Source organism: Xenia sp. Carnegie-2017, unplaced genomic scaffold, assembly GCF_021976095.1.
Source record: "Xenia sp. Carnegie-2017 unplaced genomic scaffold, XeniaSp_v1 HiC_scaffold_13, whole genome shotgun sequence".
NCBI classification, from domain to species: domain Eukaryota; kingdom Metazoa; phylum Cnidaria; class Anthozoa; order Malacalcyonacea; family Xeniidae; genus Xenia; species Xenia sp. Carnegie-2017.
The window spans coordinates 6,938,512-6,964,504 of NW_025813436.1; the positions used below are offsets into that span (position 1 = coordinate 6,938,512).

The 25,993-nt window shown below is 34.6% G+C and overlaps 4 protein-coding genes and 1 long non-coding RNA gene across 11 annotated transcripts; 4 read left to right on the forward strand and 1 right to left on the reverse strand.

Annotated features, from left to right (window-relative positions):
* Positions 1–95: 95 nt before the first annotated feature.
* Positions 96–7,563, forward strand: LOC124459060 (phosphatidate phosphatase LPIN3-like). 2 transcript variants are annotated; one of them, XM_047008634.1, is made up of 23 exons: positions 96–535; positions 813–998; positions 1,066–1,188; positions 1,261–1,329; positions 1,402–1,478; positions 1,558–1,681; positions 1,859–1,898; positions 1,969–2,030; positions 2,099–2,181; positions 2,280–2,665; positions 3,917–4,013; positions 4,074–4,143; positions 4,454–4,549; positions 5,021–5,224; positions 5,305–5,367; positions 5,445–5,530; positions 5,628–5,682; positions 5,855–5,926; positions 6,058–6,164; positions 6,235–6,349; positions 6,666–6,728; positions 6,804–6,844; positions 7,088–7,563. In XM_047008634.1, exons 1-23 carry the CDS (start codon positions 356–358, stop codon positions 7,269–7,271), a joined length of 2,583 nt encoding a protein of 860 aa, XP_046864590.1. In that variant the 5' UTR covers positions 96–355; the 3' UTR covers positions 7,272–7,563. The 2 variants fall into 2 exon arrangements, with proteins under 2 accessions (XP_046864590.1, XP_046864591.1); XM_047008635.1 differs by having other exon boundaries at positions 1,969–2,024.
* An 899-nt stretch (positions 7,564–8,462) lies between these two features.
* On the forward strand, positions 8,463–10,321 carry LOC124459307 (zinc finger protein 704-like). 2 transcript variants are annotated; one of them, XM_047008798.1, is made up of 4 exons: positions 8,463–8,604; positions 9,145–9,305; positions 9,413–9,483; positions 9,642–10,321. In XM_047008798.1, exons 2-4 carry the CDS (start codon positions 9,189–9,191, stop codon positions 9,973–9,975), a joined length of 522 nt encoding a protein of 173 aa, XP_046864754.1. In that variant the 5' UTR covers positions 8,463–8,604; positions 9,145–9,188; the 3' UTR covers positions 9,976–10,321. The 2 variants fall into 2 exon arrangements, with proteins under 2 accessions (XP_046864754.1, XP_046864761.1); XM_047008805.1 differs by having other exon boundaries at positions 8,493–8,604; positions 9,148–9,305.
* Positions 10,322–12,871: 2,550 nt separating this feature from the next.
* Positions 12,872–16,959, forward strand: LOC124459286. The gene is made up of 4 exons (XM_047008780.1): positions 12,872–13,446; positions 13,726–14,295; positions 15,024–15,129; positions 15,925–16,959. The coding sequence occupies exons 2-4, from the start codon at positions 13,753–13,755 to the stop codon at positions 16,308–16,310; spliced, it is 1,035 nt and encodes a 344-aa protein (XP_046864736.1). The 5' UTR covers positions 12,872–13,446; positions 13,726–13,752; the 3' UTR covers positions 16,311–16,959.
* On the reverse strand, positions 16,837–17,471 carry LOC124459336. Its single transcript, XR_006953573.1, has 2 exons — positions 17,388–17,471; positions 16,837–17,253 (listed from the first exon to the last, which is right to left on the reverse strand). It is a non-coding gene; the product is annotated as an uncharacterized LOC124459336 (long non-coding RNA).
* A 125-nt stretch (positions 17,472–17,596) lies between these two features.
* LOC124459248 (sodium/bile acid cotransporter 7-like) lies at positions 17,597–21,852 on the forward strand. Of its 5 annotated transcripts, none has more exons than XM_047008753.1 (4): positions 17,597–17,778; positions 18,217–18,306; positions 19,011–19,606; positions 19,808–21,852. In XM_047008753.1, exon 4 carries the CDS (start codon positions 20,740–20,742, stop codon positions 21,790–21,792), a length of 1,053 nt encoding a protein of 350 aa, XP_046864709.1. In that variant the 5' UTR covers positions 17,597–17,778; positions 18,217–18,306; positions 19,011–19,606; positions 19,808–20,739; the 3' UTR covers positions 21,793–21,852. The 5 variants fall into 5 exon arrangements, with proteins under 5 accessions (XP_046864709.1, XP_046864716.1, XP_046864724.1 ...); XM_047008760.1 differs by having other exon boundaries at positions 17,598–17,699; XM_047008768.1 differs by having other exon boundaries at positions 17,600–17,778; positions 18,217–18,263; positions 19,808–20,491.
* The last annotated feature ends 4,141 nt before the right edge of the window (positions 21,853–25,993 follow it).

Consider the following 25,993-nt stretch of genomic DNA (forward strand, 5'->3'; position numbering starts at 1 on the left):
ATGCATTTTGGGGATTGACAAAACTTAACTGTTTAGCATTGTTTGTCAGAAAAAATGCTGTTGTGTTTAAGTCATGGAAATTGATAATGATGTCCTATTCTTACCCATTGAATGGCCTTATATTCTTATACCCTTATCAAATTTGCTTGTGTTTTAGCGGTATCTTATTCTTAATGTGCCATGCTGGCACCATTTCATGATCATGCCCTGTCTGCATGTTATTCACGTGTTCTATAGATGAAAACGAACATGGCTACCCCAAGTTTTGCGTTTTGAAGATGTTCGATGCTGGGACTGGACTTGCTTTATATCTTGAATAAAAGCTTAAATTTTACATTCTTGTAACGAAGTAACTATGAATTATTTTGGACGTCTTGTGAACGGAATTCGCGGTTATTACAGCGAAATAAATTCTGCAACGTTAACTGGTGCAATTGACGTAATTGTCGTACGACAATCGGACGGTTCTTTTGTTGGATCTCCTTTTCATGTTCGTTTTGGAAAACTTGGTGTTCTTCGCAGCCGAGAAAAAGTTGTAAGTTGTGATAACATAATGCTTTGTAAAATTTTGTTTTATCTACTTGTCTTTATGTATTATGTATTTGTATAAATCTTACCTTGAAAATTACCATGAGGTCTTAATTATTGACGTCCATGATGCTTTTCAACATTATCAAAAGTTTAATGTTGCTATTTCGTCTTTTGATAGTTTGATAACTCTCTTTAGAGGAAAAGTTAACCTATTGTAAAGTGCTTTATTATTACTAAATCGATAAAATATACTTTGACTAAAAGTAAAAGGTATTATTAAGGTTGACATCAGTATTAATGATGAACCTGTTATGGATTTACACATGAAACTGGGAGATGGTGGTGAGGCTTTCTTTGTTAAGACATGTGAAGCTGAGGATGTCCCCCAATATCTCTGTACATCCCCCATTCCGGACACAGATAGTCTCATTAGTGATGGGTTAGCAAAAATGAAGAAACAAATAAAGGTTTGCAAAGCTTTATTTTAGCAAATGATTGGAAGATATAGATTTCAGTTGAACTTTTTTCTTAAAGGAAAATGAGGAGCAGGAGAATTTTAAGGATACCATATTATCTCAGGACAAAGATAATGAAGAACCACAAATTGATTGTGATCATGATAATGATAATGTTGATATTGTGAACAACATTAACAAGGTATTGTTTGTTTGTTGTAAATATGTTTCCTTGCTACAACTTTTGAATATGATTATTGTCTCTATTTTACAGAATCACAGCGAATCCACTTTTATGAATAGGTCTAAAGTTATTGCTATTCCCAACAAGAAATTAAAACCAGTATGGAGAAGCCTTTGTATATGAGCAATGACATGTTTTACAACTAAACTAATTGCTTCTTGTCAATTTAAGCATTTTCATCAAGCATTGGATGATTTTTATCCATTGTCTGACCATGATACCCCCATCAACACACCAAAAAATCAAAGGTATTTGTATTGCATTTTCTTATTGAAATATAAAAGATTTATACCATAGCAGCAAAATGAAAGTTTTATTTATATGTAGTCCGTCAAAAAATGAAGGTGTATTGTACACACCAAGATATTCAAGTGACACAGAAGTTGATTACAATGCTGAACACCAAGAGACAAATTTTAAGGCAACATGGAACTGGGGTCGATTGCCAGAGGTAGGATTTAGTAGATTTTCTGTTATCTATTACTATTATTGTTTAATTTTTTTGATTCATTGTTTGATTTATTGACTAGCATGATTTATATGCTTTATTTTCTGCTGATGAAAGTTATGCAAATGAACTATGTCATTATAAAGTTTTTTTTACGACCTTATGCTGGTATGTTCTTAGGGCTTGAATGACTTGCCATGGGAGAGAAAGTCAATTCCCGGTAACTATCAATCTGTAACACTGATATGCTTGCTAAAATAAATATAATGCCATTTTTTCTTTCCTGCAAGAACTGAAGAAAGAAGTGAAAAAAGTTCAAGGGAAACTGCCACACAAGAAGTACCAGGTCTGTGTAAGTTTACACATCTGTACACATTGTGATTTAGCTGCTTTGAAAATCTCTGGAATTTCTTCATTTAGGATCAACATCATGGAATTTATTTACAAGATTTATTAAGTGCTGACGAGGAAATAACTAGTCGTTATCTTCAACGAAACACAAGGTGAGTGCTGGCCACCTTTTTAAAAAGTTCGAAAACATATATTACTTACATTATTCAAATTTCATGCATTTCAAATAATATCTATCCTTTTCGAACAGACACCGCGAGAAAAAAAGTTCGCATACACATAGAAGAAAGACGAACAAAAATAGATCGCTTCCAACTTCGAAAAGCGACACGCATCTGGCTCAAATGGATAAAGTTCATAATATGACTATGTTTAAAAATATTAATTCCACCATTGATAACATAAAGAGTGACTCAGAACTCTGCACTCGTCTTGAAAAATCTTCCGAACTGGAATCTCCCATTAAAAGCAATACTATGGAGGATGTCAAGAGTGACATGGATGGTTGTAAAAGTGATGCTGACTCTGGTGTTGGCTCATCAACCTCACCTTGTGATGAGAAGAGCGAGGATAGTGAATACACGAACATTGCTTTTTCTTTGTGTGGTGAATTGAAACGAGGAAAAGTTTCTCTTGGTGAGTTAATGCGTTTGAATAAGCGACAAATATGTATGAACAATTAAAAAGGTAGTGAAGGCTGTGTATATAGTGATGAATGAACAAAAAAGAACGAGAACAGTCTTTACACTATCTAAAATATAAAGCTAAGATAACTTGTGTCAGTATAGGTAGTGATGAATGAACAACAGAGAATGAGAACAGTCTTTATACTACCTAAAATATAAACTAAGATAACGTGTGTCAGTATAGGTAGTGTTGAATGAACAACAGAGAATGAGAACAGTCTTTATATTACCTAAAATATAAACTAAGATAACGTGTGTCAGTATAGGTAGTGATGAATGAACAACAGAGAATGAGAACAGTCTTTACACTACCTAAAATATAAACTAAGATAACGTGTGTCAGTATAGGTAGTGATGAATGAACAACAGAGAATGAGAACAGTCTTTACACTACCTAAAATATAAACTAAGATAACGTGTGTCAGTATAGGTAGTGATGAATGAACAACAGAGAACGAGAACAGTCTTTACACTACCTAAAATATAAACTAAGATAACGTGTGTCAGTATAGGTAGTGATGAATGAACAACAGAGAACGAGAACAGTCTTTACACTACCTAAAATATAAACTAAGATAACGTGTGTCAGTATAGGTAGTGATGAATGAACAACAGAGAATGAGAACAGTCTTTACACTACCTAAAATATAAACTAAGATAACGTGTGTCAGTATAGGTAGTGATGAATGAACAACAGAGAATGAGAACAGTCTTTACACTACCTAAAATATAAACTAAGATAACGTGTGTCAGTATAGGTAGTGATGAATGAACAACAGAGAATGAGAACAGTCTTTATACTACCTAAAATATAAACTAAGATAACGTGTGTCAGTGTGTAGGTAGTGATGAATGAACAACAGAGAATGAGAACAGTCTTTATACTATCTAAAATATAAACCAAGATAACGTGTGTCAGTGTAGGTAGTGATGAATGAACAACAGAGAATGAGAACAGTCTTTATACTATCTAAAATATAAACCAAGATAACGTGTGTCAGTATAGGTAGTGATGAATGAACAACAGCGAACGAGAACAGTCTTTATACTACTTTATACTAGCTATACAAAGATAACATGTGTCTGTGTAGATAAGATCTCATTCTCAAATATGTATTTATCTTCATCGCATGAACAACTTGTTTTCCATTGAAAAGTTCTTGTTGCTTTCGTCATTTCCAATTTGTTGTTTTCCTTTTAGAACGTTTTATGGCATCTTTTGTAAGTTTTGAAGACTTTTCAAAAGAACCAACACAAATTCTTTCCAATCCTAAACTTGTAATACGTATCAATGACAGGTAGATGAGTATTTTTTGAATATTCAGGAATACATCGTCTTGAAAGAACTTTTTCTGTAGATATTACAATGCCAGTGTTGCTGTTCCGTTATTGATAAGTTCAATTGTGTACCAACGACGTTTACCAAAGGTATGGAAAATCGACAGTGAGAGAGAACTTCTCAAGCTCCGATTAATCGTTTAGCTTTTGTTTGCACGATTGTATAACGGTATAGATGAATTCTAGTCTTAAACTCTGATAACCTGCGGTCAGGCAATTATCAGCAATACCTTAACACCTTCACATTTACCATACGAAAGATTAACAAAATATAAAGTAAAGGTATATTATACTCGGATGATCAAGTTTATGGCTTAGTGATCTGCATCCATAGTTTTTATTGTAAACAAAACCTTCAATTTAAGTACAAAAGTCTTGCTTATTGATGTTTCGTCCACAGATTTGCATCGACTCTCTTGAGAAGGAACATATGCCAAAGAAAACCAAACGACGGGGATATTCTTCGTGGTTTTCGTGGCGCTCCCCTCCGGAACATGTAAGCTTATTATATTCAAGTTGTTTTTAATTTAACGTAGCACGGGGGGAAACTTAGCAATTTCATTGTTATATTTTTGTTATATTATAAGTTAGAGATTATCATCTATATAATATTTATGTGACATTCAACGCAATACAATCATTGTTGTTATCAGCTATGCAGTTGTTGGGAGGACAGAAATATTCATACGTATGCATGTTATGACGTATTAAGGTTTCTTTTAAATCATTTTAGTGGAATATAACATGACGTATATTTATGAGTATTTTCCCTCCCCTTCACTTCCCTTCCCCTTCAGTTGCCTTCCCTCCCCTACCTTCCTCATTATCGAGAAAATTACATCACTGTCTACTATACTACATAAAAGTTCTACCGTAAAATTGATACAATTTATGCAATTAGCAATAATCAAGGATTAGGTTTAATTTGATGAGTGGAGTTGAAAGATCGTTTTCATTGTGTGTTAAGAACGACAGTACAGATGAAGAATCCGAAAGAAATGTATATAGCAGAGACAATAAGATAGCTGAAACCGAAAATATTTCACACACGGAAGCTGTAGAACTTTCGTCACATGACCAATTGGAGAGTGGTGGAGAAACAGATTTAAATTTAGAAACTACGGCAACAGAGACTTATAAAAAAGTGTTAGAGCTCTCCTCAGAACAGCTGGTGAGTTATATAAGTAAGAAAAGATAATCAATAGCTGCAGAATGGAATGATCATTGAAACGACATTGTACTATTTCCTAGGCGAGTTTAAATCTTAAAGACGGAGCTAACGAAGTGACGTTTTCTGTGACAACCAAATATCAGGTATATACTTCATGTCTTCATGTTTTAGTATGTTGACGAAAGTAAACGAGAATAATATTTTTTGTTTCATCGTGCAGGGCACGGCGAAATGCACGGCATCAATTTTTCTCTATGATTATAAAGACAAGATAATTATCTCGGACATTGATGGTACTATAACGAAGTGAGGAATGAAGTTTGAGAATTACTTTCTTGCCTTTTCAATGATGCCCTTTTTGTTAATGCATGATTTATTTGGCCATTGCATTCCAATCATACAGGTCTGATGTTTTGGGACATATTTTACCGGCAAGCTATTGGGCGCAGTCTGGTGTGGTAAGTGCGTGTATAAAACTGATTGGTTGATTGGTGGATTGATTAGTTGATTGGTGGATTGATTGGTTGATTGGTGGGTTGATTGGTGGATTGATTGGTTGATTGATTGGTTGATTGTTTTACTGTTTAAATAGAACAAGAACAACGACATTGAAGGGTTTTTGTCTTTTAGGCAAAGCTTTTCAGTTTCATTCAAAAGAACGGTTATAAGTTTATGTATTTATCGGCGCGTCCCATTGGCCAGGTACGTTAATAAACACTTCATCTCACTGGTCAGGTTTTCCGGAACTCTCGATGCTGTGTGTTGTTTAATTCGTGGAAATGTATAGTTGTTCATTAAAATATTGAGCGTGCCACTTTTCTCTCAAAATTTAGGCTGAATTAACGCGACAGCATTTGAAAAATGTTGTACAGGAGAATCTTAGTTTACCCAATGGTCCACTCTTTTTGTCTCCAAGTTCTTTGATCAAAGCTTTTCACAGGTTATAAATCCTTTTATCTCTGTTCATCATTATGTCAATAAACCGTAATTGTCTCTTGCTTTTTCCACAGAGAGGTAATAGAGAAAAGACCTCAAGATTTTAAGATACCATGTCTTAGGAATATTCGTAAACTGTTTCCATCCACTAGAGAGCCTTTTTTTGCTGGCTTTGGCAATAGAATGAACGTAAGTTAAACAATTTTCAGTTAAGCAATTTATTTCAAACATGTAAAGTTTATATCTTGAAAAGTGCGTGAGAGTTCTTGCACCAAGTACTAACACACAGAGCATAAGAGATTTTCGAAACAGAGACGAATCCCTCCTGGTTAGGATTTTCTTATAATCTTCTGTGTTCAATTCTGAATGTATTAAGGGGAGGGGGAGGAGGTGGCTTCTGTTTAGTTGCGATCAAGTTAAAACTGTTTCTTGATAATATAATTTTTATGTAAATTAAATCTAAAGCGGAAGATTACAAGTGAGATTTTTCATTGTTTGAATTTAGGATGTTTTGTCGTATCGTGCTGTTGGTATTCCTCTTCAAAGAATCTTCACGGTAAATCATAAGGTAAGTCGTTTAGTTGTGCTTTAGTTTTAACTTTAAAAAATGCACTAGTTCTAAGGAAAATCTGACATTGTTTAGGGTGAAGTGAAGAATGAATTCACCAACGCTTTTCAATCGTCGTAAGTACATTTTTGTTATTTTTAATTTGTTTTATTTCCACCTCTATTAAATTTTCTTGGTTGAGTTAAACGATTTCTTGTGCCAACAGCAAAAACTGAGGTAATTTACGAGAGACGCTGATAGATTGAATGAAGCAGTTTAAGACTTTAGTAAATTCAGTAGTCTTAGTCTTGACCAGTTTTGATTAGAAAACTCGAATGATGTGATGACGGGCAACATTAAAGGTTTCCTCTGTCTTATAGCTATACTGAGTTACAACATCTCGTTGATCAAATCTTTCCTCATTACCTTGAGGCTACAAGCCTCGTGGCGTCAGATCAATTTAGCTCATTTACATATTGGAGAACTCCGCTGAGCAATGTGGAGGATTTTGAATCTTATGAGCAATCGTCATCAGTGGTGGAGGGTGAGACAAGCAACCAATAAGGTGTGAGATATCTTTTTGCTGAGTTGCGTAAAATCTTATTAATACTACCCAATCATCACAGGTCGTGTAATCTTCGAAACATTATATCGATAGTAAAGTTGTCGACAGTAGAGAAAATTTGATATGGTTTATTTTGTTAATAATAAATGATAAAACAGTATGAAAAAATCTAAATATTTAAAATTGATATATATTTAAGTATTTCATTGAAAGGTTGTTTGTACATTGTCTTCAACAACGCAGTAGAGAATGTATTATAAATCCTTCAGTAAAAATATTAGATTAATTCAATGGACTGTTGTCAAAAACTGACTCCATGCACTGGCGTGGATAAATATGGCGTATTTATCTATCATTGATATCACGTATGAAAATTTTCTCCTTTGAAGATTTTTTTTTAAATGAGGTTTGTGCGCTTAAATATTTTCATCCATTTATTTATGCTTTTACTAAAGTCAATATTTCAATAGTTTTTTGATTTCTTACAGATTAAAAAAAAGCACAAAACGGGGAGTTTGTGAAAAGTACGTAAGAAATATTCCGTGTTATTTTTTTTTTTCACACGAGAACTTGTTTGCCTTAATAATAAAGGAAAATTAGAAAACACGACGTGCCGTCTAAAATGTCGTGAAAAGGCGTAAAAAAAGACGTAGACTCATCTTACAAAGGCATATCATGCCTTTTTTACGATGCACGTAATCTTACCTCATGAGGGAGCAGCACAACTTTGGTATCTTTCAAACGCTGGAAACTTTTCATAATCCTATACGCGAAAGCTTGTGGTGAACGTTACTAGACATCTAAAAAGATTAAATTGTTTTTTTCATAAAAAGATATACGACGATGTTTGCCATGAGCTGGAAAGCTACCATTGCTCGGAAATTTACCAACCCTCCGGCATTTAATGACAGTAACGTGATTGACACACACTTTGCACATGTTCTTCTCGTCACTTCTAAGATCACGTTCTTATGCAACGAAGCGTCACTCCATTCTCTTTGTCATTTTATTTCAACGAAATTTTGATTGTTTTTCTCGTCATCAAATTCTAAACCCAAAAACGTTCAAAAAATCGCATTGCTATGCATTTTGTATTTTCTTCAGCTGTATATTCATCCAATATTGCGTATTTATACCGTGACTTATGCTCATTACGTTTAATTACGCAACATTATATGCATAGTGATTAACACACATTCATTTGCACATGCAAAATTATATTGAACTTTGCACGCGAACTTGCGTGTGTTCGAACGTCGTGAAATTCTGCCAGGGATATTGTATCTGTTTTATCGTTTTCTGTGGAGTACGTGGATCTCTTTTTTGGCTAGGGTATGTTTTGATTTTAACAGCGATTGTTACTCGGTTTCTAGTATTTTATTGAGATTGTTTTTGATATATTTATACATGAATTCTTTTCTTGTCGGCAGAGAAATGTCTCGTAGAACTTCCGCCGTCGGATTTGCTTACATTATTATACGAAGCATTGGCGAATTTTAATTTGTGTCTTTATTTGTGGTTGTTTGCTTCATCTGTTCTATGAATAATTCGTATGTTTAGAGAAGTGTGTTTGTTTTAATGACGAGAGGGTCAAGAATTACATTATCGCTGTGTTTGTTTGAAAGATATAAGACTGCTGTCTTTGCGAACATTTCGTGTTATCCATTGCAAAAATCTAGCTATTTTTCTTCGCATGCCTATTCAAATTTTCGTTCTAATTCAGTTTCAAATTTTGTATTTCATATTCTTTATTTGGTATTTCACTATGCGTTACATTGATTATATACTGTATATATTTACTTAATGATTAATTACATGAAGCTTTAATTTCTCCGAAATAGTTAATATTTCTTTTTCAATTCTCTGTCTTAGAAGATGCTTTGCTGCATGAAAAACTGTTGAAATCACTCGCGAGCATGAAAACTCGTGCAAAAACTTATCAAGTTGAGGACAATGGTCAAGATAATATTAGCTCTGTGAGCTCAACAACACTACTTAATGACGTCACTACACCAACAAATTACACCAATCTGGTACGTTTGTGTCAATTGCTAGTTTGTAGTGTAGCCAGTGAGTATGCTTGCCAAATTAAATATTATAACAATTTTGCGATACTGATGTTTGAATATTTCACGTTTAGTTCGATAAAGATTTTCTAAAGTTGTTTGATGATTCAGATTTAGCATTGGACACATTCCCAGATTTCACGAGGTATTTAGCCATCTTTCCCCCCGTAATTATCATAAAATTATCATTCAGAGAAATACATTAGCGTATTCATTGCTTTTCGTTTGTTTTTGTTGTTGAGTTTATTTTTGTTTTTCACAGACTTGCATATTTATATTTAGTAATTCTTTTATATATTCAAGTCCAAATCTTTTGACTGCGTGGAACCCAGGGGATTGGAATCCATTGGAGGACTCTTTTGATATCAACGTGTCACTACTCTCGCCCCCAACCACCCCTGAAGAGAGCAAAGAATCATTGGATGTAAAGCCTTCCGAGTCATTATTTACTGAGACTCTTTCTACTATTTCATCCAGTTCCCTTGAGAACACAGAGTCATTCGACGAAGTAGTTTCGCGGAAACGTCCTAAACGAGAACAGACTCGTAAATGCCGTAAGGTTTATGGTATTAATAACAAGAAATTATGGTGCACACAGTGTCGATGGAAAAAAGCATGCAGTAGGTTTAATACTTAAAACACTTTATAATCTTGTTTGCAATAAAGTTATCGCGCACGAATTTTTAACGTCATTGCTGTGTGTGTAAATAATTGCATTAAGTTGCGTGTGAACGTTCACTGTATACTCTCTGTTTCTTCCTCCATGAAAATGGCAATCGTGAAAAAACACGTGTAGTCGTGTAAAAACACGTGTGATCGTGTGTCGCGCGTGACGTGCACGATTACTTTGCTGTTAAAGATTGAGTTTTCAGCAAAGTAATGCTTTGCGTTGCTTCGAGTGAAGATATTTGTATAAATCAAAAAATGGGAACGTTTGTGTATTAAGTTCTAATAAAAACTAAATTTCTTGTGAGCACAGAAAATTTTCCTTTCACTTAAATGAAGCATTTTAATAGTTACGTAAATACTTTTTTGTGCTGGTTTCTTCATACGTTTCTGCTGTAATGTTATGGAAAAAAAAAATATTTTACAAATACATACATACACTGTAAAATTTTAGAAAGTCGATCTGACAATGCTGTTTTTTTAGTTTCTCAAAATTTACAGAAAATCATTCCCTATATTCATATTTTTAAATTTGCTAAATTAAATATCAAGTATATATACGAATTTCTCGAAAATTGTGTTTCTAAATATCAAAAATCTCGGATCCCTATTTCACCTAGACAATCATTTGCCAATCGTTACATCCTATTTTGTAACTCCATAAATTTGATTCACAAGACGGAACTTGTGTTCATTATCATTCTTGTTTAAAGGGTATAGTATAATGCTGATAATTTAATGCCAGTGAAAAAGGTCACGTTTCGTTACAACAGTCATCAAAAGAAATTTTAAACTTATAGATATTATCAGGAATTGCTTTGAAACACTAGATCTCTGTACAACATAGCTTGACGTGATTATTTTTTACTCTGCGACGTCGATTGTGCTCTTGTTATTTCAACTATTATTTTGGTTACCTCTTGTGGTTTTTATCTCACAAAACGCTACCGATTTAGCAAGCATAAATATCTTGGAAACACCTGAATGTCTTATAAAATAGAGAACATAAATATCTTAGGAAATAGAGAACATGAATATCCTAGGAAATAGAGAACATGAATATCTTAAGAAAAAGAGAACATGAATATCCTAGGAAATAGAGAGCATGAATATCTTAAGAAAAAGAGAACATGAATATCCTAGGAAACAGAGAACATGAATACCTCATGAAACAGAGAGCGTGGATATCTTAGGAAACATTGAACATGGATATCTTAGGAAACATTGAACATGAATATCCTAGGAAATAGAGAGCATGAATATCTTAAGAAATAGAGAACATGAATATCTTAGGAAATAGAGAACATGAATATCCTAGGAAATAGAGAACATGAATACCTTATGAAACAGAGAGCGTGGATATCTTAGGAAACATTCAACATGAATATCCTTAGAAATAGAGAGTATGAATATCTTAGGAAACATTGAACATGAATATCCTAGGAAATAGAGAACATGAATACCTTATGAAACAGAGAGCGTGGATATCTTAGGAAACATTCAACATGAATATCCTTAGAAATAGAGAGTATGAATATCTTAGGAAACATTGAACATGAATATCCTTGGAAATAGAGAACATGAGTACCTTAGGAAATAGAGAGCATAAATATCTTAGGAAACAGAGAACATGAATATCTTAAGAAATAGAGAACATGAATATCCTTGGAAATAATGAACATGAATATCCTTGGAAATAGAGAACATGAATACCGTAGGAAGTAGAGAGCATAAATATCTTAGGAAATAGAGAGCATGAATATCTTAAGAAATAGAGAACATGAATATCCTAAGAAATAGAGAACATGAATATCCTAGGAAATAGAGAACATGAATATCTTAAGAAATAGAGAACATGAATATCCTAGGAAATAGAGAACATGAATATCCTAGGAAACAGAGAACATGAATATCCTAGGAAATAGAGAACATGAATATCCTAGGAAATAGAGAACATGAATATCCTAAGAAATAGAGAGCATTGTAGAGCAATTTTTGTTTTGACCAGTTTCTTGCCATGCACATTACTGAGATACTAGTCAATGATTTTTTTACACTCGTACAATTTTATTCGGAAATACACGAATTGTTGTTCCAACATGTTTCTTCCATGTTCTGCCGTATTTTGAACATTCGATGAAATCACAGCATTTATTAAAGACCACGAGCAGCATCTTAACGAGCAGTATCTATATGTAACCTATGATTGTGGAGACAAGAATATTTTTGTAACTAATAGTTGTTTGCATTTCAAGTGCAGTGAAGGTCGCATTTTTATGTCGGCATTTGCTGCAAGGTACTTTTGATCGGATTACATATTGTGTTGTTTATTGCAAGTGACAATTGATAAGCAGTCCCGTGATCTCATTCCTATGCGAGGAATTTCTTTTTCGGATCATTTACGGTTGAACTTGTGATGCACAGCATGTGTAATGATAGAATTAACGCCATAACAACAAGTTTCACATTTAGGTACAAAGTTTAGTCAATGATCGATTTATTCAAGGGATTTTGAGTCTCGTGATATCCATCCTACTGAGTTTGGATGAAAATCGGCAACAAAAGTTCTATTTTATTTTCAGTGTTTTTTTTATAGTTTCAAAGGCTTGCATGTTTCAGCAAAGTTTCACAACACTGAAAACCAGGGGCAGCATTATATTTTTGTGTATCATAAGAAAATACCAGAATTGGCGAGGGCAATATGCTCATGTCATAAGCGCACCTACGATTGACAGACGTTGAACAGCGTGAATTATGCATAAAATTGCTATTTGATCTTTTTAAATATAAAACATTGAATGTTACAATATCTTGTGCGATTATTTTACAATCCTGCTGCATTCATTGAGGAATGATTTCGTAATTAAATAATTTTACTAGCTTTATCGTGAGAATTCGGTGAAATGCCTAATTTGCCGAACATAAGCCGGTGTTGACCGGCAGTACAGACCGCATCGAAGTTTCGGTCGCCCCCGCAGTGTCGACAGCTTTGCCGAAGCACTGAAAAAACAAACATATGTTCATTGAGATTTTACTCGTAGACTTTGCCGTCAATATGTGGCTTACCAGTACTATATCTGATAATATAAAGTTAAGATATTTACAATACTAACATATTCCAAGGTTGGTGGTTTTCACATAAGTCGATGCTTTATCCACATTGTCTGTGTGTAATATTGATTCAATGTGTGAACTGTGGTTATTTTTGTCACTTGAGTGTGCATTGACGTAAGAAAATCGCTTCAGTAGGTCTGTGCTCGAGTTGTTTGTGAAACTGAGCGTCGTCTTTGTGTGCTTGAACGTCGATCATTCTCTTTCCTCACGAAAGGAGCTTGTAGAAGACTAAAGTGGTACTACGCGAGCACAACGAAACTGCAAAATTTGCCAATTCGACATTTCACTGATCGTTCAATATTCTTTTGTCAAGGTTCAGTCCATAAGCGTAAGTTATTTAATATAATTATCAATAGATGAAAGTCTAAATTTTCAATATGTTTTTCATCTTTGTTGGCACTTACTTTCTATCACCTACTAAAAGTTCCATTCTTCAGCATTGCATTATTGATTTTATAACGTACTATCTTGCGCGTGTTAGTTTGGCCGCACGAGTATAAAGCTTTTCACGTTTTCACTGATTACATAAAGGTGGAGCGTTCCTATTTTAGCTCGAATTGCAAATGCAGTACCTACTAAGAGTAAAATGCTTTTCCATTAATTACAGACCAGTAAGGCAAGTGACTTGTCAAGTATGACGTGCAATGTGAACGAGCGCACCGTCCAACCGTCCTTGTTGGTTCTAAGCCGTGCTGTTTACGCGAAACGGCAGCAAGACGGCACGTTTCACTCGGGTTCCGTCGAGACTAAACTTCCCGATGGACGATTTATGGTGCATTTCACTGATGGCTCTTGTGAGAAGGTGCCTGAAAGAAATATAACATGGCTGGGATTTTGGGGACTGCCTCCGTCAAGCTGGCCCACGCGACCTATCGTTAATATTGCTGGACATCTTAACGAAGTTGATTCTGCTACGACACAGGATCATGCAACAGGAAAAAGCATTTCAGACAGTTGTCCCGGTCTTATAAAAACGATAGGAAATACCCATACGGCAAGTTACCGAGCAGAAACTCATTTCAACACGGTGAATGAAAAAGCGAATGATTTACGTTGTGTTGTCGATCATACGAGAAAGACGGACGTATCAAAGATCGACAGTGCCATTTTTTTAAAAAAATCCATAAAACACGACACTCCACGTATATTACCGGATAATCTCTCTGCGAATCAAAAAGGTAAAGATGTTTATTACCTTGTGAGTCACGTTCTGAGTTTTTGTCATTCATATGCGAATCTTCATGTGTCTAAATCTATAAGAGTCAATCAACGCTATTTTCTATGATGCATGTTAAACATATTTTTATGCAGGAATCGCGTAAATCCGTCTAGTCACTTGCCTCTCAAATTGTAGTCTTTCTCTTAGCCATTCATAGAATTCTTGTATATCACCGTCCATATGATAAAATCGACAATAATTTTTGGCTTATGCATAACTTTCTGTGTTTCCATTAAGGTGAACTAAACCGTAAAAATCGTCAAGTCGTGTATTTCTTAGTTGATTTTTTTGTTAATGAATAAATACAAGTTGCATATTAAGATCTTTTCAAACTCCTTTTGCATTGATTTTATCGCAAACCTTACATGTACAAAAAAGCATTGTATGAAATACTATTTATATGGCGCTCCTTGCCTTTGTTTTGTTTATATAAATCACATGGTTTTACATTGTGAACACCCGTTCCCCCATACAGCCATGTGTCGCTGTTGCTACATCCATGTTATTGTAATACAGCTTTCTTTTTCTCTCTCTTTCTCGTTAATAAGATTTGTTGTCAAGCACTTCTGTTGATCCATATAACGAAGAGTAAATATTATGCTCAAATCTGTGTATCTTTCTTTCGTTACTTGAGATTTTTGTTTTTTGTTTATAAACTCAATTCACGTACATTTATTTGTAATTATAGATTGAGTGTTTTAAGAATTTGTCATGTGGACAAAAGCAAGAAAGACTTGGTGGTTAAGAAACAGGAGAATCGTAATGATGTTGAAACAGATCATGGTCCTTCAGGTAACTTAAGGACATTATTTCTTTATGATTAATATTGGTATCCTTTCTCTCATGGCAGTTACGTTTGCAATGTGTGCAAAATTTAAAAGAGCTCATATGGGCAAAGACACATTTGTATTATCAAGTTTAATACATTCAGGCCATTCGTTATTACTACCTATTCCCTGTTCCCTGACAAAGTGTTAGTGTGTCTTTTGTTTTGTGACGATTGTTCACAGTAATATTGACGTTATCATCAATGTCTTTCTTCTCTTGGATTGCAGTCATTTGCAAATTTCTTAGGGTGCATAGACTTTGTTCTGTCAACGTTGTGTTTGGTATGAAATTTGAACTTTCCCTACACAAGTCGCGTGCATGCAACAATCAATATGCAGTTCAAGATATGAGAGAATTATTCGTTGCGATTTCTTCACTACATCTTAAGTAAAACATTCCTTCTCACAATGTATTGTGCGTGCATAGTTTACAAACATCAAGACATCTGTGAGTGTACAAAATTAGTCAAGTGAAGCATGCACGCAGTTAGAGAAAGAACCTCTTCCTGAGATGTTTGTTGTTTTTGTCCATTGTTTACTGTTATGGTATGAGAAAATAATATCTGAGTGTTATTTTGAAGTGAAATAATATATCCTTTATTGGAAGAAAGAGCAATTATTGTTTTGTTAATTTGAATATATCAAACATTTTCAATGTGCCATTGTGGATTAGGCTGTTAGAAATCCACTAATGATTCGGATTAGTAGAGCATGGATTTCGTCGATTCGCCAATAAATCATTGTCTTAAATCTTTCATAGCCATCAAGAGATCGCCTCCATTAAAAGAAGAAACGATAACGAGGAAAAGAAAGGCCTCTCCGGAATACTTCGTCAAAAATGAAAAATTTGAGCATATAAGCCCTTATTTAGCCCAAATTTATCAAAAATACGGTGAAGCGTTTCATATTTCAACGTGCCCAGACACTCGCGTGAATGCCGTTCCTAAGAGTTTCAGAGTCGAGTCACGACCAAAAAAACGTTCTGAAAATAAGAAATGTCGAAAGGTGTATGGTATTGAAAACAGAGACATTTGGTGCACACAATGTAAATGGAAGAAAGCTTGTAGTCGTTTCGCTACGAATGATAAAACTGATCCTTCCATGATGTACATCACGGGCCATGATGCCATGCATTGTCCCGTTTAGAGTGTAAAATAGGAATGAGCATGAATAAGTGGTCGTTGTTATGGTTTCACACTAAAAACATGACATACGTATTCATTTTAATGTCGTATCGAAAAAAACATAGGCACAAATTGTTGGAGAACTTGGACTGTCTTACTGTGTCGTCGAAATATTTGCAAGTTTATTGGTTTTGATATTTGTACAGACGATTGTACCAGTGAACTGTTTACTAAAACTGATCACAGGAATTCACCTTCGTTCTGTGTCTACTATACACCGATCCCAAAGAGTTCCCTCTCTCCTTGTGTCTGTTATGCACCGATCCCAAGGAGTTCCCCCTCTCCTTGTGTCTGTCATGCACCGATCCCAAAGAGTTCCCCCTAGCTCTTTATGTTTTTTAACATTGTTATTTCTTGTCACAAATACAATGTGTGCTTCTATTTCTGGTCGTTCTTGTTGTGATGGGATAGAGTTACCTTATAAAGATATAACTCTAAGTGTGTGTGTGTTTTTTGTTGTTAAATTTATAAAATGGAATGTATCATAATTGATGTCCTTTAACGTGTGTATTTTTCGCGAATGTTACATACGAAAGTTTTTTATAATGAAGTATAAATATGTTCCAAAGATACGACGTTTGTTGATTAAAATGCGAAAACCTTAAAAAGTATATATGATATGAACATTGTTAATTTTATCTTCTTACATTGTGTGGGTGGTGTTTTTTAAGGGGTAAATTTTTTAATTTGAAGAGATAAATCTAAGTCCTTCTAGTCGTATACTTTACATGCAACTGCCCAATTTTTGATTTCAATTTCTTGATTTTCGGCATCTTTCTTGATATTGTAAGGATTCAGTCGTGTACGTAAGTACACCCGTTGGCAATGTTGTGCCCCCATCACTTGGCGCAAATATAGCCGGGTTTGTTGCCTAGCTTCATGTCACCGATTTCCGGACCCGTTGTCTATAATTGTAATACGATTTTTTAAACGTTTACAGCCTTATCACTTGGCTTCGGGTTCCGTTCTGTGCTAATTTCCTTCGAGAAGACATATTTACGATAATTATTGGTCGGAATTTTATTACTGCATCCCGTACCTGTGAATGATTAATGTAAAGCACACTGACAACATGCACGTTTTGAACTTGTCCTTCGTCATCCAGCACTAGAAAAGCCAACAACCTGTAAACAACATTCCTCAAATTATTAAAATCCTATTTCTATCACGCTTGTAATGTAATGACGTCATTATGACGTCAATAGACAAGATGTTCGAGGCAATAATGATTCGAATTTAAGACGCATAAAAACCTTGGTTGGCGGTTTACAATACCGGACTCTGTCGGCCTGCATTGTTAAAATGTCACGATGTGAATGAACATTTTAAAAGTGTTGTGAATCATAATGAGGTAAAAAGAAAAGTCTTCGTAAGAGATGTCATTCATTGTAATCATGGAATGAAGAGATGAGAGGTTTTATGTGGTGGAGGTAAGCGAGAATATGAAAAATGCTGGAACATAAATAAGAACAACGTGAGACGAAGGAAAGTTGATGAGAGATTTAACCAATTGAGTAAAGTGAAAAGTTAAAATATGTTGAGGAAAGTGAACTATGAGTCGAGAAATGACAACAAAATATCTGTGAACGAATAACACTTACTACAAAAATCCATAGCGGATTGATGATAATGAGTCCAGTTTTACTGTCGTATTTCCGTCTTCACGCTTGGGGGTATCGTACTGTTTTAGTAGGCGGAGATGATCACTTCAATGTATTTACTTCGATGTGGTCATGCTCTGCCGTAATGAGATATATAGACGGCAAAAATACGCTGATTGCAAAATAATCTGTGCGTCTTTGAAAATTTCAGCAAATTGAATAAACATCTTGCCAGGTATTGAAACTATACATTTTTTCTTCCTTTAGATTTTACTCTTCTGTCCCTATCGAAAGGCTTGAAGATATACTCTGAGATACAGTGGACGCAAATCATTCTCTTCATTATTTTTTGGACATGTATACTTTTCTCACTACTTTTAATCAATATTGTTGCTTTGTTTCGACTTTCATCACTTTCTCATTTGTACGTTTATTGTCACGCGACGTTTACGAAATACAAATTAGCCAGCATTGCACGATCAATTGCGAGGTTTTTTAAATGCCATATTATAGTCATTCAAATATGTTGTATCTATAATATATTACTTTACGGTATGCAAACGTTTTTCGAAATTTAAGTGCTAGGCGTTGGACATGGATTGTATTAAGTACTAGAGTAGCTACTATAAGCTTTATTTAATGCTATGTGACAGTGATACCGATATAGCTTTTATTAATATACTTGAAGATTGCAGCGCCTTTCTAAGCTGAATTAGTCTCTTATACTTTTCTAGAAGGAAAAGTTTTCCTCCGAGTGAGATTATTTTACGAAAAATATGCTTTTAAATGAGAGATAGCAAAAACACGTTTTTCTTTAGAAAAGAGTAACAGCACGTTCTATAGATTTTTAAAAAAAATGAAACTAAAAGCTGGTCATTATTATGTGCTTGGTGTCACGCATGTCAACCAGCTGTAAAATATGCTTTCAGCTAAATTTGGAAGCGAAATGTAATCATTTGAATAAGTTCATTAGTTTTGTCAATACGATCACCTGTTTTTACGGAGATGAAGATTTTAACTAGTTGTTTCTTTTGTAAATTATTCCTCTTCTCTATTTTTAGTCGTGATTGTTTGTGATGGAGATAAGTCGAAATCTAGTGATCTCTCCTTATCTTCCTTACCTATATGCGAAGAAAGACGACGATTCGTTTTATTGTGCATGGATTGAAGACAAGAAAAATGAAAGCAGTTACAACGTCGTCTTTCCTGATTATACAAGAGGTTGTGTCAATGAAAAGGATATCATTTGGCTCGGTTTCTACAGCTTGCCTTCGCATCCGTGGCCAAAATCCCCCACTGATTTTCCCTTAGGGTTTCCACCGAAGCAACCCGGTGAAATTAAAATTGAGAAGGAAGGCGTAGATAAGATGTCGTCGACACACGAAGCAGAATTATTGAATTTTTTCGCGAACACTCCTTTAGAACGGCAGAAACAAATACTGCGCTATAATAATGAGCAGTCGTGTTATTGTAAGCATTGTCTTCGCTATACACAGAACGTGGCCTGTTTTGGCGAGACAGGTGAACAAAAAGGGAAGTTTCATACGACTCCGACAAGGTCAAGCGTTTTGCGACTGAACAAAAAGGCTTTATGTGTTGAAACGTCAAAGAATGGCCACTCGTCAAATGAAAGGACAGACAGTTGGCCAAACAACAGGTATGCAAAATCAAATGTCATTGGCAAATATATTGCCTGATTGAACAAAGGTTCATGTCGTTTTTTGTTTCAAAGTAAATTTCGTTGTTTTTGAGTTTATCACTTGACCCTATCGACCTTTTATTGTAAATGAATACTTTATAGTACTATTTGCTTGGTTCTAACATGGACAAATATTTATATTTTTTTCTTGAATTTCAGTGAAAGCAACAAGAGCCCTCCTCTCTCCTCCTCACACAACGTTCGACCAGGTCTTCAACCTACATGCTTAACATCCCCCACAACACCTTCAAGTCAACCTCCGCCCTTGTTCTTCTGCAATCCTTACGAAACAACGGCGCTTGTTGAAATGAAACCAGATCAATTAAAATGGACAGATAAAAAGGACATTGGCGGTGGGAAGAGAAGACGTAGGGATAATATGAAGAAATGCAGAAAAGTGTATGGTATTGACAACAGACACCTTTGGTGTACCCAATGTAAATGGAAAAAAGCGTGTACTCGATTTCAAATGAGCAATTTTTCAACTCGGTATTTGTCGTTGGCGCCGCGATAAAGAAGATTCACGCCTTAAATTGAGTTTATTTTTATGTTAAGCCCAATTGGAGAAAAGATTGTTATATATTTCTATTTATAAAATTATTTGTAAATATTGTATAGCATAGTCTGTAATTAGCATCTTAGAGCAGATCCAGGATTTCATTCAGAGAATGTACATAATTTGCCAAAGTCTTGTAATACCATAACATTATAATTTACAGCTTTTGAAATAACTGAGGTCAAGGAGGAATGCCCGCCCTTTGAGGCTCTGCATCCCTTATGGATCTGTTCATGATCTTTCAAATGTAGTTTATCGCCAAATAAAGTTTTTTAGGAGCCTTGCAAGAACTGTACTTCATTGGTGCTGATCATTCTAATCAGAATGGATTTCTAAGCAGCGCGGTGTACACAGTCGAATGAGTGCAAATTCAATTATGTTTGATGCTTTTTTGTCATCGTCCTAATTGATTAAAAGATTAAAAGTGAACTCACTCACTGGCTCAAATAATTGTACTCATTGGATTATGGTCAGCGGGTACCCAATGAAAAATTATTAAGGCTTGGTTCAGTGTAGTTCAGTGACTTGGCTGCTTATGTTATTTTCAAATATGGAGATTTCAAGTTTGAGAAAACATTGGTTTTTGATTGGTATTGTTTTGTCCATAATGGTGGCTAAATGGAATCCTTCGCTTGGAGGAAAAGGTGGATTGCTTAAACCTGAGTATTCAGTCAAATACTTTGCAGTTTCGTTGATATTTTTCAATAGCGGGCTTTCTCTCCGCAGTGAAGAATTGACTAAAGCAATGACACGTGTTAAGTTACATTCTTTTGTACAATGTTTTACATTGTTATTTGTGCCAATAATCATTAATATACTTGCGTCGATTTTAAGCCGCACGGCGCTGAATCATTGGTTGATTCAAGGTTTACAAGTTGTAGGCTGTATGCCTCCTCCAGTATCTTCAGCAGTTATCTTGACGAAGGCAGTTGGCGGAAATGACGCAGCTGCCATTTTCAACTCTGCATTTGGAAGTTTTCTTGGAATTGCAGTTACTCCGTTTCTGTTGTACGTAATAATTGGTTCATCATCTACAGTACCATTTTCAAGCGTGTTCATTCAACTCTCATTGACAGTTGTTATACCTCTCATGATTGGTCAATGGTTTCGTATGTACATTAAAGATTGGTTAGAAAAAAATAAACCTCCTTTTGGAACTATAAGTAGCTGCACTCTATTGCTTGTTATTTATACCACGTTTTGCGACACCTTCAGTCAATCTTCATTGGACATCGATGGACAAAGTCTGATAAAATTGGCAATAATTATTGTTTTCCTGCAATTACTTTTGCTCTACCTTACATTCAATCTATCTCAAATGTCCTATCTTGATTTCACACCTGCGGAAACGGTTGCAATCATGTTTTGCTCAACACATAAATCATTAACCCTTGGTATTCCCATGTTAAAGATCATTTATGCTGGTTATCCTTTTCTATCCATCATTTCTATACCGCTGCTCATGTATCATCCTACACAAATTCTAATTGGTGGCTTGCTAGTACCAGTAATCAAAAGTTGGATGATTTCTGCCCAAGAAGAACAAATATCAATTGCATCAAATGATGTTGGGATGCAATCAATTTAAAAAATTATATTTTTCAGTAAATTTTATGTTGTCAAATTAAATTATACCATTGTGTTATTATATATTTTATTGCTGCCACGCATCAGCGTGGCAGCACACTAATCTTGACATGTCTCGGCCCATTCCCCTACTCGACCTATATAGAGGTAAAATCTCGATTTGTGTCTGTCTGTCTGTCTGTTAACATTTCCGGGGGGGATTTTTACGGAATGAGGGGGGAAGAACAATCACAATAAGGTAGAACCTTTCGGAACTCCTGTCAGTTTCTCTTTGATTTTAAATGTCTGGAATCCGAATAGATATGCGGCCTAAACAACGTTATACAGTAGATACCAAAGTCGAGTGATTACCGACATCAATTACACATATCTCGTTTGGCGAAAACACATGAAATCGATTCACCGTGCCGTATTTAGCCAGCTCGGTTCACATTTTTATCTTGCGCTCTATGGTCAGACGGTGAGCAAAATATAGTGTAAGCATGTATTTATTTTCGTTCGAGCTTTTATTATTACTTGAAATATCGGTGTGGATTTAACAAAACGTCAAAATAATTTAAACGCATGGTGCGAGTTCAACCATGAAATATGAATTATGAATATGATGAAACGTTTGCTCTTTGCGATAACTATACATCATTTTATCGCAGTCGCACAGAATCATCGGAAAAAAGGTTCTATCAAAATGTTATAAAGGAAATAATGGAAACAAAACTACAGTTTTATAATATAGTCCGTTTCTACGTTTGTAAACATGCGGACGATTGTTCGGTTGAGTAAACAACGTATCATACTTTTAATCAAAAAGCATTTTAAAGACTCAAAAGAATCAAAACAATCAAGACATTTAAAAGAATCAAAAAAATGTTTTCATTCAAAATGGCAAGGAATTTATCTTTTAATTTTATGATGAAAACGTATGACTGACGAGAATCGATTGAGCATTGAAGCACTCACCTCCATATAAGGTGAACTGTGCGTCGTTTGTGCATGCCGATTGGATAGAAATTGGAATGCTATGATTAAACGATCGTGACCATTGAGTTCTATAATAACTGGAGCGGCTATCTCAAGCGCGGCCTTAGATATCTGATGTTGTAAAAAACATGGCGGATTTCGTCCGTTGCCGCTGAGATTTACCGAAATTGACCGCTTTTCCGAAAATTTCACAATTTCCCACTCCCTCCTGAGGCAAGAGTGAGGAAAATGTATGTGTGTATTTGGGATTCGGCAAGCAATTTTTTGTTGCAAATCAAGGTAAAAACCTTAAATTCATAACAGCGAGTCAACTGTGGTTGTCAGTTATCTGCTGCTACGAGGATGCATTTATAACTATCGACGAAAGACCTATATATCGGCTACACATGTATGAATGCAGATGTGCGTCGTTTTCTTACCAGCGTCAAACATGTTTGATCGATTAAACTCTTTAGTCTATACAAAAAAGCATATCATAGTTCATCTCCACGGTTCACGAGAGAGAAGTTAGCTTATTTGTTATCATTGCTATTTTGCTTCTTTTCGTGGAAAGGCAATGGCTTTTTTCGCCACAATTGTAAGATTTTTACTTGTTTCTTTAAAAAAGTAAATATTAAATCTCTGGATATTTACGGATTTTCTGTAATTGAGTTTCATATGAAATTTCAAAAAGACTCAAGTCTGCATAGGTTTGGTAAATAAAAACAAACAATATTGTGTAGAAATTACTTTAAGTAACCTTTTTGTGATGTTCTGAAGTGCAACTGCATCAAATACTTGTGAAGTTGTAGCACATTTTGATTTTGTTGTATTGATATATGAATTGGGCAAAATACAAATAATCATCAAAACACTTATGCTTCCAATGGTGTTTATAATTCATTTGTAGTTTTAATACTTCTACCTTTCTTTTCACTTTGTTTTGTTTTTCCTATATTTGCAATATAAGTGCACTATAATTTGAATGATTAACACAGTCTTCACCTCAATAATAAATTTCATAAGCAGTTGGTAGTGCATTTTGTTCTCTGAGTATCCACATCTGGTGTTTTGTTCATACAAGAATGATGAAGTGCAAGTAGATATGTCATAGCAAGGCAATATAACCAAATGAATTACATTCCTATAGTGTACTTTTATGCTAGAAGCTTAAAAGCTTTTAGAAATTAGAAAGTTATTGGATTATATTACCTCTATATCATCAATCTCATGATAAGAAATAAGAAGCAAAAATTTGTTGAAAAGCTTTGAAAAGTGAAAACTTTTCTTTAAAAAGCAGCAATAATGCATATGATAAATCTCCATTCTGTACTCTAATAGGTAAATAAGCTCAAATTTTTCTTGAAGAAATATAAGAAATATATAAGAAATATACAGTACAGTAACTTTAAAGGTTTCATCACTGAATCTTTAATGCTTCAGTATAGTGCATTAGATATTAGTAACATTCAAACAACACTCAACTAAAATATTTTGACAAAGATATGACATGATTTAAACATTAAGTTACATAAAACCCAATGGCTTATACAGTTTGAAGCTTCACATCTGCATCGAGTCATCATCAATCTCAGTACAAATGTTTACATAGACACAAACTTTATGGCCTTCCATTTTACATGTTTGTGAATTGACATTTCATTAAGCATCAAAACACACACAACCTTCTTGCCATCTTTCTTTGGATCATGAACTTTAACTTCAAAGCATTCAAGGCATCCTTAGTGAATCCATTGTCTCCATCCATAGAATTTGACCACAATCAATAACATCTTCCAGTCATCTTTACTCCTTGATCTTCCTGCATGTTGTCAGCAAATAGAACATAACAAGCTCTGCTCCAAATCATGGGTACCGTTAGGGCTGATCATTTCTTTTGATACCAGATCACATTTTGATACAGAGCAAAATGTGTGCAGTGTCTTTTGCTTTAGGGAAACTATTTTGCAAATAGATGGGTAAATTTACGATTTCATGCATTAACAAATGACAGAAAAGTATACAGAATTTTATAAGAATTGTACAAGTATACAGAGTTTTATAAACAGGAAAACATCAGTATATTTGGCGTTCAAGTCAGTCTTAAAAAATACGATCTTTAATATGTATTTTATGGCTTTTCAAGTGCATGTATAATTGCTTTTCAATCGTTGACGGACTAACAAAACAAGCAACTATCTCACCTGTGAGAAGCGATATGTTCCTTTTTGTGGAAACTACGACATCCAACAATTGAACGATTGAAGTGTTGGCATTATAAAAGAAATGCCAAAAAAAATATCGTCACAGAATATGGAACTAACGATATCCATATACTGTGATATCGTGTTTGTTTTTGAAAAATTCTTTATAATTTACTATAGACACCAGGGGGAGGTCGAGAATATTATTTTTCTGCAAAGCGATCATTTCAGCGGAAATACGTCCGTTGGCCGCCATGTTTTTTACAACAGTTCCCAGTCCACTTAGCCGCTCCAGTTATTATAGAACTCAATGATCGTGACTAAAACACCACACGAGTACATACACGAGTAACATACAGTACATACAGTGATTTACGAGTACATACAGTAACATAAAGTACATACGAGTAACATACAGTACATACGAGTGACATACGACTATTTTCTGGTCAACAAATGAGAAACAACACAATTTCTTCAATACATTGATATTTGCGTTTATTTTCCCTTGTATTTGTGTGGACTTTGGGGCAACCATTTGATGGATTTAAATGCTGAAAGGTATTTTACTTTATACTACATTCATTTGTATGTTTTTTGAATTTGTTATAGATATTTTGTCGATGCGATTTGCCAGTATTTGAGCGCTTTTGAAACACTTTCACCTAGAAATACATATTTATGAAAGCGATTAAATAAACAACGTATAAATAATGCTTTCAAAACGTGCTACATGAAATAAATGTACATTATATATATTTGAATTAAATAGAGTTGCACTGTTACGTATAGTCCTGAGACGGACTGTTTTTGTTGTTGACTGACGTTTCGACAACCTTAGCGGTAGTCATCTTCAGAGTCAAAATGAATGTATAATCTTGTGTCATTGAACCAATGACTTACGAGCGATTAAAAGTGAAATCATCAGCCAATTTACAATACAGGATTGAAGAGGAAAACCGCTTAGATAGTTTAGCTTGACTTCTTATAGCAGTGCTTTTAATGAACAAATTTACAGCTACTTTATTTAATATAATAATC

Coding starts and splice junctions, on each gene's coding strand:
- LOC124459060 (XM_047008634.1), top strand. CDS start 356: ATGAATTATTTTGGACGTCTTGTGAACGGAATTCGCGGTTATTACAGC. Junction 5,927..6,057: donor CGGCGCGTCCCATTGGCCAG/GTACGTTAATAA, acceptor CTCAAAATTTAG/GCTGAATTAACGCGACAGCA. Junction 6,729..6,803: donor TCTTCACGGTAAATCATAAG/GTAAGTCGTTTA, acceptor GACATTGTTTAG/GGTGAAGTGAAGAATGAATT.
- LOC124459286 (XM_047008780.1), top strand. CDS start 13,753: ATGACGTGCAATGTGAACGAGCGCACCGTCCAACCGTCCTTGTTGGTT. Junction 14,296..15,023: donor ATCTCTCTGCGAATCAAAAA/GGTAAAGATGTT, acceptor ATTTGTAATTAT/AGATTGAGTGTTTTAAGAAT. Junction 15,130..15,924: donor AACAGATCATGGTCCTTCAG/GTAACTTAAGGA, acceptor AATCTTTCATAG/CCATCAAGAGATCGCCTCCA.
- LOC124459307 (XM_047008798.1), top strand. CDS start 9,189: ATGAAAACTCGTGCAAAAACTTATCAAGTTGAGGACAATGGTCAAGAT. Junction 9,306..9,412: donor CAACAAATTACACCAATCTG/GTACGTTTGTGT, acceptor TTTCACGTTTAG/TTCGATAAAGATTTTCTAAA. Junction 9,484..9,641: donor ACATTCCCAGATTTCACGAG/GTATTTAGCCAT, acceptor TATATATTCAAG/TCCAAATCTTTTGACTGCGT.
- LOC124459248 (XM_047008753.1), top strand. CDS start 20,740: ATGTTATTTTCAAATATGGAGATTTCAAGTTTGAGAAAACATTGGTTT.